Source organism: Amblyraja radiata, chromosome 26 (assembly GCF_010909765.2).
Source record: "Amblyraja radiata isolate CabotCenter1 chromosome 26, sAmbRad1.1.pri, whole genome shotgun sequence".
Lineage (NCBI taxonomy): Eukaryota > Metazoa > Chordata > Chondrichthyes > Rajiformes > Rajidae > Amblyraja > Amblyraja radiata.
In genome coordinates, this window is record NC_045981.1 from 7,440,064 (window position 1) to 7,453,119 (window position 13,056).

Genomic DNA, 13,056 nt, shown 5'->3' on the forward strand with positions numbered 1-13,056 from the left:
AGCCACATTGAAGCTATGGCCAATGAAAGCCCATCAATGCCTCTACTTCCTTAGAAGGCTTTGAAAGTTCAGCATGTCCCCAACAACTCTCACCAACTTCTAAAGATGTGCTGTCGAAAGTATTTCATCGAGATCCATCACCGCATGGTTTTGGAACAGCTGCATCCAACAGCGCAGGAAACTGCAGAGAGCCCAGACCACCACGCAAACTGACCTCCCTTCCATTGACTCCATCTACACCACTTGCTGCCTCGGCACGACCACCAGCATAATAAAGGATCAGTCTCACCCTGGACACTCCCTCTTCTCCACTCTCCAATGAGGCAAGAGGCACAGAACTGAAAATGCTCAGGATTTTCACATGCCCCGCCCCCAATTTCCCCCAGAGACGGGGGTCTCTCCCCACGTTTTGACCGACCCGGGTCCAAGATAGACACAGGTCTAGACTGCAGTTAAACAGTGTTTTATTACATAGAGTACAAGTGGTCCAGCCAATAGGGTGAAGGTGGGGGGGGGGAAGGAAAGCTCCTCACTGCTCCTCCTCCCCACCGCACTCCGGACTGAGGGGGGTGGGGGCTGGTCCGTCTCACGGGTCAGCGGGAGGCGACGGGACAGATACCCTGGAGCTGTGGGAGGGGGAGAGAGAGGGTTAGACACTGCTCCACTTCTGTCCCCTGCCTCCAACACCCACTCCAGACCCTCCCCCCTCCCCCCTCTGTAACCCCGTCTCCTCCAGCCACAACACCCCTCCCCATTTTTCACCCCCTCCCCTTCAGCCCCTTCACCCCAGTCACCCCGTCTGGCCACTACATCCCTTCCCTCCGGCCACTAACCCCCTCCCCTCTGGCCACTGCATTCCTCCCCACCTCTGTGACCCCTTATCCTACAGATCTTACGACCCTCCCTATCCCTGTAACCCCCTCCACTCCAGCTCCTACACCCCTCACAGTCTCGTTGACACGTACAGGATCTTGCCCTGCAGTCGATGGGCCATCTGTGGGTGGAGGTGGCGGCAGAAGAGAGGGAGCAGGTTACTGGGCAGCTCCAGCGGTTCAGCAAGGTCCGACTCTGGGATCAGGGAGAGTTCGCGGGCCACCACGAAGACCAGGTCCGTCCTCATGAGGGGCAAATGGCAGTGTTAGACGTTTCATTAATGCCAACCCCCACCCCCCCCTCCCAAGCGCACACCCCCCCCCCCCCCCCCCCCCTCCTAAACACAGCTGCAGCTCCCGGCCTGGTAGCCAGAGGCCGAGGTCAGGAACAGAGCCTGGGCCTTTCCTGCGAGACAAGGCCCGTAGGCCGGTTGCGAAGCCTGGGCATTTCCTACTTGCGGAGGGCACGGGGTCTCTGGGAGGGGCAGCGATGGAACCCAGCATCTCAGCCCCAAGGACAGGCAGAGGTGGAGGGAGGAAGACAGGGCCCAGGGGTAACGCCTCGTCTCCCCTTCAACTCTGGGGTCTCTCCCCACTACACCCCCCCCCCCCCCCCCCCGAAAGGGACCACCACCCCGGTAACACTCACCACTTCTTCAAGTCATCTCGGGCGGGACAGACGAGGGAGAGGAGGGTCCCACCATGGCTGAGCAGAGCGTAGAGATAGGAGATGGTGAACTGTAGGGGGAGAGCAGGATGGGAGGAATGAGAATGATTGTGAACAAAGATACAGCTCCCCTCTCCCTACCACCATTCGGACCAACTCGCCCACACTGGCCAACAAAGTCCCAGCTACCCTAGTCCCACTTGCCTGTTCTTGGTCCATAACCCTCCAAACCGGTCCTATCCATGTACCTGTCCAACTGTTTCTTAAACGATGGGATAGTCCCAGCCGCAACTACCACCTCTGGCAGCTTGTTCCATACACCCACCACAATTTGTGTAAAAAAGTTACCCCTCGGATTCCTATTAAATCTTTTCCCCTTCACCTTGAACCCATGTCCTCGATTCCCCAACTCTGGGCAAAAGACTGTGCATCTACCCCGCTATTCCTATCATGCTTTTGTACACCTCTATAACCTCTCCCCTCATCCTCCAGCACTCCATGGAATAGAGACCCAGCAGACTCAACCTCTCGCTATACCTCACACTCTCTAGTCCTGGCAACATCCTCGTAAATCTTTTCGGAACCCTTTCAAGCGTGACAATCTTTCCTACAACATGGTGCCCAGAACTGAACACAATATTCTAAATGGGGTCTCTCACCAACATCTTATACAACTGCAACATGACCTCCCATCTTCTTCCCTCAATACTCTGACTAATGAAGGCCAAAGTGCAAAAAGCCTTCTTGACCACCTTATCTACCTGCGACTCGACCTTCAGATCCATGCATGAAAGAAAGCTTGCGGGGAATTAAAAAACTGACTGAAAGCTTCTTTAGATATGTAAAAAGGAAAATATTAGTGAAGACAAATGTAGGTCCCTTACAATCAGAGACAGGTGAATTTATAATTGGAAACAGACATGGCAGAACAGTTAAACAAGTACTTTGGTTCTGTCATCACTAAGAAAGAAAAACAATCTCCCAGAAATATTAGAGGACCAATGATCTAGTGGGAGGGAGGAACTGAAGGGAATCCACATTAGTCAGGAAATGGTGTTAGGTAAACTGTTGGGACTGAAGGAAAATAAATCCCCAGGGCCTGATGGTCTGCATCCCAGAGTACTCAAGGAGGAGGCCCAGGAAATCGTGGATGCACTGGTGATCATATTCCAATGTTCATTCGACTCTGGATCAGTTCCGCTGAATGAATCTCCACTTTAAGAAAGGAGGGAGAGGGAAAACGAGGAATTATGGACCAGTTAGCCTTGTATCGGTAGTGGGGAAGTTGCTCGTGTCAATTATTTATGTTATAGCAGTCAAAGGTCAAAGTCAGCATGGATTTATGAAAGGGAAATCATGCTCGACTAATCTGGAATTTTTTTGAGGATGTAACAAGTAGAATGGGTAAGGGAGAGCCAGTGGATCTGGACTTTCAAAAAGCCTTTGACAAGGTCCCACACAAGAGATTAGTGTGCAAACTTAGAGCACATGCTATTGGGGGGAGGGTATTGACATGGATAGAGAACTGGTTGGCAGACAGCAAGCAAAGAGTAGAAGTTAACAGGGTCCTTTTCAGGATGGCAGGCAGTGACTAGTGGGGTGCCGCAAGGCTCGGTACTGGGACCCCAGTTAAGTACAATTTATATTAACGATTTAGACGAGGGTATTAAATGTGACATCTCCAAGTTTGCGGATGACACAGAGTTGGGTGGCAGTGTGAGCTGCGGTGAGGATTCTATGAGGCTGCAGGGTGACTTGGATAAATTGGGTGAGAGGCCAGATGCATGGCAGATACAGTATAATAATGTGGACAAATGTGGGGTTATCCACTTTGGTGGCAAGAACAGGAAGGCAGATTATTATCTGATTGGTGTCAGATTAGAAAAAGGGGAGTTGCAACGAGACCTGGGTGTCCTTGTACATCGGTGAAAGTAAGTATGCAGGTACAGCAGGCAGTGAAGAAAGCCAATGGCATGTTGGCCTTCATTGCAAGAGGATTTGAGTTCAGGAGCAAGTTACTGCAGTTGTACAGGGCCCTGGTGAGACAGCACTTGGAGTATTGTGTGAAATTTTGGTCCTAATTTGTGAAAGTACATTATTGTTATTGAGGGAGTGCGGCGTTGGTTTAACAGGTTAATTCCCGGGAACGCGGGACTGACATATGATGAAAGCATGGGTCGACTGGGCTGGTATTCACTGGAATTTAGGATGAGAGGGCATCTTATAGAAACATATAACATTATTAAGGGATTGGAGACGCTTGATGCAGGAAACATCTTACCGATTTTGGGGGAGTCCAGAACAAGGGGTCACAGTCTAAGAATAAGGGATAGGCCATTTAGGACTGAGATAAGCAACAAAAAAAAACAAAGAAAATTCACCCAGAGAGTTGTGAGTCTGTGGAATTCTCTGCCACAGCGCAATGGAGGCCAATTCACTGGGTATTTTCAAGAGAGAGTTAGATTTAGCTCTTCGGGTGAAAGGAATCAAGGTATATGGGGGGAAAACGCAGGAACGGGTACTGATTTTAGATTTTGAATGGTGGTGCTGGCTCAAAGGGCTGAATGGCCGACTCCTGCACCTATTTTTCTATGTTTCGAACCTGGCCACAAATCCTTCAGTTCCATCAAGCAAACCATCGATCTACAACACAAGTAGCAGCCCCAACACTGACTGCTGTGTAACACCACCAGTCACTGGCAGCCAAACCTTCCCTCTCTTTCCCCCCCACCCCACCTCCCCCACAAGGGTGCCATACAGGAGGGAGAGAGGGTGCCAGGGACCTGGAGGTGGGCACTAGCCGGAGAGTGGGTGCCAGGGTCATGGGGTTGAACCTACCTTGCTCTGCAGGAGGCGCTGGAGGGAAGCTTCACACCCCCTGGTCAGTGCCGCGAGGGAGGCGAGCAGCTGAGGGAAGGAGAGTCCAGGAATGGCCAGCATTAGGGAGGGGAAGAGGGGGCTCAGGCTCTGGGTGGGCGGGGGGGGGGGGGGGGGGGGGGGGGGAAGAGAAATAAACTTAGTACAGCAAACAGTCCTTCCTCACCCTCTCCCCCTCCCTCTTCGCTGTTCCCTCCCACCCTCCTCCTAGCCTCCTCATCCCCACCACCACCCACCCTTCCCTCCCTCATCAACACCCACACTCATGTCGGCACTCCATCCTCCTTCCTCACCGCCCCCTCCTCCTCACCCCGCCCCTCCCTCATCGCCCCCCCCTCCTCACCTCATCCAGATTGTCCTCAGCAGAGGAGCGCAGGAAGCTGGCGATGGAGGCCAACACATCAGCACAGTGGGGGGGCTGGAACATGGGCAAGAGTCGGGCAAGTAACTGTACCCCCTTCCTCACCCTCAGTATCCGGAAAAACCACGGATCCCTGCGGGAAACAGGACGGAGCGTTGGGACAGGACGTCTGGCGCACCATGACACCTGGTTCCGGAGGGGGACGGGACGGGACAGGACGGGGTGGGGGGGGGGACGGGACGGGGTGGGGGGGGAGGGGGTCTGCCGGCTGAGACAGGGGCACTCACTCTCCCTCGCTCCCGAGATACAGCATCCGGAAGATGTCTCCGAGCTGCCGCTCCTTCAGCTCCCGATATCCAAGCATCTCCTCCTCCGGCAGAGACAGTAGCTGAGTCTCCATCTCCCCCAACGCCAGGAGCCTCTTGTACATCTGTTAGGGGGGGGGGGGGGGGGGGGGGGGGGGAAGAGGAGAAGGGGGGGGGGGAGAAGGAGGGAGAGGGGAGCGGGGAAGAAGGATGGTGGGGTTGGGAGAGGCGGGGTGGGGGTGGCGAGTAGAGACAGGATGGGGGGGGACGGGGAGGGAGAGACGGGATGGGGGAAGAGAGGGAGAGACGGGATAGCCAGAGGGAGAGACAGGATAGCGAGAGGGTTTGGTCAGACACCTCTCCCCTCCTCCCAATCCCCTTCCCTCCCTTCCCCACAGCCTCCCTCTCCCCCCATCAAACCTATGTCCCCTTGCTTCTCGATTCCCCAACCATTGGTTTAATAGACTCTGCATCCACCCCATCCATCATCATGATCATGTACACCTCCATAAGATTACCCCTCAACCTCCCTCACTCCAAGGAATAAAGTCCTCGCCTGCCCCAACCTCTCCATGTCTCAGGCCCTCAACACCTGGCTACATCCTCGTATTTCTTCTCTGCACCCTTTCCAGCTTAACAGCATCTTTCCCATAGCATGGTAACCAACATTGAATACAATACTCCAGATGCAGGCTCACCAACTTCTTGTACAACTGTAACATGACCTCCCAACTTCTATACTCAGTCAGATGATAGCCAATGTGCCAAAAGCCTTTTTGTCCACCCCATCTACCTGTGACTCCACCATCTGCACTCCTAGATCCCTCTGCTCTGCAACAGCCCCAGAGCCCCACCATTCACCGTCTAGATCCTACATATGTTAGACTTCCGAAAATGCAACACCTCACATTTCTCTGTATTAAATTCCATCACCCATTCCCCACTTGGCCAATCGATCCAGATACTGCAGAATTTTTTCACAACCATCAATATCTGCAAAATCACCCACTTTGGTATTATTAGCAAACTTGCTACCTTGCCATGCACGTTCTCATCCAAATCATTGATATAGATGACAAATAGCAACAGGCCAGGTACCAAACCACTAGCAACCTTCCACCATCACCCTCTGCTTCCTTCCATGCAGCCAATTCTCTATTTTTCACACAGAAAGTTGTGAGTCTGTGGAATTCTCTCCCTCAGAGGGCAGTGGAGGCCGGTTCTCTGGACACTTCAGGGAAGAGCTAGATAGGGCCCTTAAAGATAGGAGTCAGGGGATATGGGGAGAAGGCAGGAAGACAGGGTACTGATTGGGGATGATCAGCCATGATCACATTGAATGGTGGTGCTGGCTCAAAGGGCTGAATGGCCTATTCCTGCACCTATGGTCTATCATGTCAGCTCGCACTCCCAGGATTCCATGCCATCTAACCTTCCAGAGCAGCCTACCCTGCTTCCCTCGTCAAAGGCCTTGTCGAAGTCCATATACATGACTACAGCTCTGCTCTCATCAACTCAGTATTCTCCACATCCCTCGCCTCACCCATCTCATCTTACTCACACACTCCACTCTCTCCCTCCCCATCTCCTCGCCCCCTCATCTCCCTCCCACCTCACTCTCCCCCAATCCATATCCTCCATCCTGCCCCCTATATCCAGCAACCTCACCTCCCCACCGTTCCCCTCCCCCATTACTCACCCATCCCCCACTCCCTGCCCCTCTTCCACTACATCCCACCCCCCCCCCCCCCCCCCCCCCACCCACCCCACCCCTCCCCGCTCCGCTGTCCCACTCCCCCCCCCCCCCCCCCGTGCCGGGGGCCAGCAGCGGCCATCTTGCCCCCACCTCCTCGATGTGATACAACAGCCTGAGTCGAGGTCGTCCCGAGGTCCTACAGTCCTGGAGGGAGGGAGGAGAATTATACTCAGTTACCTCCCCCATCCCCTCCGGCCCCAAGATCCCCTCCCCTATGGCCCCTGCACTCCATCCCAGTCTGTCACCTCCTCCCCGTCCCTTACACACCCACCCCATCTCTGCTTCCCCCGGCCTCCACATCCCCTCCCCACCCCAGCCATCTCCGGTCCCGACACGCCCGGTCTCTGCCCCCACACCCCCTCCCCATCTCAGTCCCTTCCCCCCCACCTCCCTGTCCCACTCGGCTCCCCCCCCCCCTCCAACACCTACACCCCTCCCAGGCTCTGTCCTGCCCACACCTCTCCCCTAAATGCCCACCTACCTCTTCCGGAGCAGACAAGTGAACGACATCAATGGCGCGGCGTGGACTATAACAGGTCGACACGGCGACTTGTCCCAGGGACCCCTTGATGTGAACGACTGTGGGATGAAAGGGAGAAGGGAGTGACTGAGGGAGAGATGTTCGTCATACACTTTCCCCAGGCGTCAAACACTGGGTAAGATAATGTCCAATTTAAGATAGCTTGAAGGTCTCCAATTAGGTAGATGGAAGTTCAGGACTGCTCTCTAGCAGATGAGAGGACGGTTCAGTTGCCCAATAACACCTGGGGAGAAACTGTCGTGCATCTGGAGGTGTTCGAACTTCTACACCTCTTGCCTGATGGGAGAGGGGAGAAAGGGGAGAGACCGGGGCGAGACTGGTCCTTGGTTACGCTGCTGGCCTTGCCGAGGCAGCATGAAGCGTGTGATGCAATCATGGCTGATCTATCTCTCCATCCTAACCCCCATTCTCCTGCCTTCTCTCCATAACTAATCAAAAATCAACAGTATGTCAGCCTTAAAAATATCCACTGACTTGGCATCTACAGCAAAGATTTCCACCGATTCATCACCCCCTGACAAAATACATTTCTCCTCATCTCCTTCCTAAAAGAAAGTCCTTTAATTCTGAGTGGCACCATTTTCCACACAGAGGGTGGTGGGTATACGGTAAAAGCTACCAGAGGAGGAAGTTGGGTACTATATCAACATTTAAAAGATATTTGGACAGGTGCATGGATTGGACAGGTTGAAAGGGATACGGACCAAACGTGGGCAGGTGGGACTAGTGTAGATGGGTCATCTTGGTCCCATGGATGAGTCGGGCCTAGTTGTCCTGTATAACTATGACACACACACACACACACACACACAGACACACAGACACACAGACACACACACACACACACACACAGACACACAGACACACAGACACACAGACACACAGACACACAGACACACAGACACACAGAGTGAAGCTCCCCTCCCACTGCCGTCCTGTCAAGGGCAGACTCTTCCAGACTCACTCACCAGAATCATACATCTCTGCCTTCTGAACGTAGGGAGTGACCAACTTCTGGGGCTCCCTCGTCCACTTCTCCCCGAGTTCCATCTCACTGAGTTTCCGTTCGAGTTTCCGAAAATATTCCTGTTGTCAATCACATTGTTAGTAGGGCCCGTTGCAGCAGGATGCCTGGTCCCAGAGGGGGAGGGGATGGGCGGGGGGATGTGACACACCATGATGCCCCATCCTAGAGAAGGAGGGGATGCTGGGGGGGGGGGGGGGGGGGGGGGGGGGGGGGGGGGGGGGGGGGGGGGGGAGGAGAAGAGGGAAAGGGGTTCTGACCCACCATGGTGAACGGTCGCGGAGGGGGGGAGGATGGGGGGGGGGGGGGGGGGGGGGGGGGGGGGGGGGGTCTAACTGCGCTAATCTCTTCACCTGATAATAATAGTCATCCAGACGTGGATTTTCACTCTGCAGCTGGATCATCTGTAACTTTATGATCCAGGCTTTCTCTTTGTCGGTCATCAGATTCGCATAGACGTCAACTCCTTCACCAACCACCTTCCTCGATGGGCTGTGGGGAGAAAGCAAAGTCCCAGCTGCTGCGTGTGCGTCTCTCCTGACTGGTGTCTCTCAGTCCCTCTCTCTCATGGGGATGGATACCTGTACACTGACCAGTGTCTCTCCGTCCCCCTCACTCTCGGGGGATATCTGTACGACTGACTCTCACTCTCACTCTCACTCACTCTCACTCTGACTCACTCTCACTCTGACTCACTCTCACTCTGACTCACTCTCACTCTGACTCACTCTCACTCTGACTCACTCTCACTCTGACTCACTCTCACTCTGACTCACTCTCACTGATATTCGTACACTGACCGCTGTCTCAGACTCACCTCTGAAACCGCTGCTTTCTCTGGCTGAGAAGGCGTCGATGTTGTGGGTGGAATTGTGCCACATGCTCAGGGAACCTGGGGAGACAAAGGGTGGCCGTGTGACAAAGCAACCCGTTCCTCAAGAAACCCACCCCTTCTCCGAATCAGCAGTGCGGCAGAGAAGGAGTGGTGTAGGGGCTGTGGTGGACTGGTGCGGGTACCTAAAGAGAATGCACATGCACGTAGAGTGAGGAATGAGGGAAGTGGGAAAGGCTCAAGGGCCTGTCCCACTTTCACGACCTAATTCACGACCTCTGCCGAGTTTGTCCTCGACTCATACTCGCAGCATGGTCGTCACAAGGACGTAGGTAGGATGTAGCAGGCTGTGATGCTAGTCGCAGGTACTCGTGGCATCAAGTAGGTCGGGGCGTTTTTTCTAGCATGCTGAAAATGTCCACGAGTAAAAAAGGTCGTAAATTAATGTCGTGTAAGTGGGTCAGGCCCTTTAAGGGTCATACTTTCGACATTCTGGTCAGCGGAGAGGGGTAGCGATCAGGCAAGGTGAGTGAGAAATTCAAAATCCCACGACCTTTCGACAGTTGAGCAAACGGGAAGAGAATATTTAGGAAAATTATGGCTGTGTGGCACATTAACAATAATGGGGGACAGAGACATTAAGGGGTCTGTACATAAATATTAAAGGGAGGTGCCCATTAAAACATTAAAGGGGGGGGTCCTGATTAAAATATTTAAGGGGTGATCCCCATTAAAACATCAGGGGGGGGGGAGTGATTCCCCATTAAAACAAGGGGGGGGGGGAGGTTCTATGAAAACATTTACGGGGAGGGGGGGGCTTTAAAAGTTAACTCCATCACTGACCACCTTGCTCCATGGTCTATGGGGAGAACAAATACCCAGCTGTGTACTGTTTCTATCCGGGACCACTGGGCACCGGGGGGTGGGGCAGAAGTTATCCTCGATGTGGATTGTAATATAGCACGTTTAAGAAGGAACTGCAGATGCTGGAAAATCAAAGGTAGACAAAAATGCTGGAGCATCTCAGCGGGTGAGGCAGCATCTATGGAGCGAAGGATAGTTATATGCTTCACTTAGTATTTCCGTATGACTCGTGGTGGTGGCTTTTGTTTTGTTTTATATTGTACTGTAAATATTATTTTAAATATGATTAAATTATTTTCGGTTAAAAAGAAAAAAATAGCTGTGTACCTTATCGTTCTCTCAGGGGGACACCTGTACACAAACTGGTAATGGGATCCCATTATAAAATTATGGGGGATTTTCACTATAAATCCCACATGCAGGGGGGGGGGGGGGGGGAAGTGGGTTGGAGAGTGTGTGTACAAATACCCCCCCCCCCCACTCCACTAGTGTACATACCTGTAGGCTTCGAGGAGGTGGGGGGAGTGGTTGAAAGGGGAACGTGGGGCTGGAGATCCAAACCTCATCTGCATCTTGTTCCCAGGTGTCGGACCGTGGAACTGCAGCGAGTCAACCTTACCTGTGGGCTGGGAGACAGGGAGAGAGGGTCAAGGCCCCGAGGTGGGGCAGGCAGAGTGGCCAAGAGGGGCCGCGCAGAGAGGGGGGGGGGTGAAGCGGCGAGCGGACGCACGGGCGGCCTGGGTGGAGGGGGACACAGACAGCCGGGTAAGGGGGGGGGAGGGGTAGGGGGCGTGCAGACAGAGAAGGGAGGGGAGAGCAGAGTGGAGGTCATGGAGAGATGGGGAGGGGTGCAGAGGCTAGAGGGGGGGGTCATCGACAGGGAGACGTTTAGCCATCGGAGGGTGTGACATGGAGAGGGAGGGGCCGGAAGGAGGGGGTGACAGAGGTGGGGTTGGTGGGGACGAGGACCAATTACTGACCCTCACCATCGGCAGCCGAGCCAGACCCAGGAGGAGTCTCTTCTGCCCCAAACTGGGAGCTACTGCTCCCGGGCATCCTGGGAAAGGACGGGGCAGCGGAGAACGCACAGCGTCGAGAGCGCAGCGTCCCGGGCCAAAGAACGAGCCGTCCTCCACCGATCTCAGGAATGCACGGTCCTTGGGAGGGAGAAGAGGGCAGCGTGAGGGAGTGTCGCTGTGCGCCTGACCACCCGGGAAAGTGTGCGTGAGTGTGCGATGGCGTGAATGTGCGATGGCGTGAGTGTGTGAGTGTGAGGGGAGCCTCACTCCATGTGTACTGCGTGTCTGACCCCGGGCGTGTGCGAGTCGGTGACGGGACGCTGGTGGACGGGGCTTCACTCACTCACCATCATTTGGGAAATGCTGAACTCCTCCCAATCAGAGCTGTCCCCAGTGTCCACGATGGCACTGTCCACACTCTGTGGAGGGGGATGGGGGGAGGGGGATGGGGGGAGGGGGATGGGGGGAGGGGGATGGGGGAGGGGGATGGGGGGAGGGGGATGGGGGGAGGGGGATGGGGGGAGGGGGATGGGAGGAGGGGGATGGGAGGAGGGGGATGGGAGGAGGGGGATGGGAGGTGGAGAAGAGATCACCTTGGAATCAATACCAGCAGCTTTCACATCCAACAGGGACGAGTGCAGCACAGGAACAGACCCTTCGGCCCACAATGCCTGTGCGGAACATGTTGTCAAGTTAAACTGATCTCATCTGCCTGTACATGAACCATATCCTTACACCCCCCCCATTTCCATGTGCCCCACCAAAAGTTTCTTATATGCCACTATTGTATCTGCCTCCGTCACCATCCCTGGCAGTGTGATCCAGACACTCACCCCCCTCTGTGTATAAAAAATCTTTAAACATCTCCTTTAAATGTTGCCCCCTTCACTTTCAAACTAAGTTTTCAACTATTTGATATTTCCATCCAGGGAAACAAGGTACAGACTGTTGACCCCATCGACAACACATCATTTAATATTCTTCTCTCATTCCAGGGGAAACAGCCCAAGCCTGTATTTACGGCCCATCTAGGGATTGGGGGGGGGGGGGGGGGGGGGGGGGGGGGGGGGGGGGGGGATGGCAGCAATTTGACAGCATTCATCGCCCCACCCTGACCCCTCACCTCTATGCTGGGCAGGCCATGAACTGCCTCCATGACAGCGGGGTCCTTCAGCTCCATGCCACCCGTTGCTCCCCTCCACTCACGGGCCGCACTTTCCCCCTCCAACGGGGATGGGCCGACGGGCGAGGCAGTCTCCTCCTGGGGGCTCCGCCGCCCCTCCCCCGCCCGCGGCCCCAGCGCCTCGCACATGAGATCCACGTCACCGGTAAATTCGTCTCCATCTGTGGGGGAGAGAGGGCTGGGAATTAGGGGAGAGGACAGGGGACGGGTCCTGACGCGCGGTGACGCCCGGTACCGGAGGGGACGGGTCCTGACGCGCGGTGACAACCGGTACCGGAGGGGACGGGGGACGTAACGCACGGTGACACCCGGTACCGGAGGGGATACAGGACGGTGACAAGCCTGACACACGGTGACCCCTGGTCTCAGACTGAGGGGGGTCTGCCTCGCCCCCCCCCCCCCCCCACTGTGACTCACCAACACCGAATGTCTCCTCGTTGTACAAGTCGATCTCTTCATCCTCCATCGCCTGAAGATATTCGGCACCATCCGAGAATTGGGGTTTCTGCTCCAAGAGGAAGGAACGTTAACTCCACTCCCATCCATCTTCCCTCCACTCACCGCTCCCTTAACCCCCCCCCCACTTCCTCCTCCCACATTCATTACTCCATTTCCCTTTACTCATCCCTCCACTCTCCTCCTCCCTTGTAGCACTCCTCCTCCCTCACTCTGTCCTCATCTCTCACTCCTCCCAACCTACTTGCCTCCATGCAACTTAACTCCCTCGCCTCAACCTCTTAACTGCCACCGTCCCG

At 54.9% G+C, this 13,056-nt stretch overlaps 1 protein-coding gene across 1 annotated transcript; it reads right to left on the minus strand.

Annotated features, from left to right (window-relative positions):
• Positions 1 to 540: 540 nt before the first annotated feature.
• On the minus strand, positions 541 to 8,846 carry patl2 (PAT1 homolog 2). The gene is made up of 9 exons (XM_033043958.1): positions 8,757 to 8,846; positions 8,348 to 8,465; positions 7,320 to 7,417; positions 5,065 to 5,207; positions 4,760 to 4,910; positions 4,378 to 4,506; positions 1,522 to 1,610; positions 966 to 1,115; positions 541 to 626 (listed from the first exon to the last, which is right to left on the minus strand). Exons 1-9 carry the CDS (start codon positions 8,844 to 8,846, stop codon positions 587 to 589), a joined length of 1,008 nt encoding a protein of 335 aa, XP_032899849.1. The 3' UTR covers positions 541 to 586.
• Between the last annotated feature and the right edge of the window lie 4,210 nt (positions 8,847 to 13,056).

Bases quoted from the DNA above. Each gene is read 5' to 3' on its own strand.
- patl2 (XM_033043958.1), bottom strand. From the start codon at position 8,846: ATGACCGACAAAGAGAAAGCCTGGATCATAAAGTTACAGATGATCCAG. The intron at 8,466-8,756 runs GTGAAGAGATTA...GATTGACAACAG, and splicing joins TGGATGACTATTATTATCAG to GAATATTTTCGGAAACTCGA. The intron at 7,418-8,347 runs GTGAGTGAGTCT...TTCATCCCACAG, and splicing joins GGCAGAGATGTATGATTCTG to TCGTTCACATCAAGGGGTCC.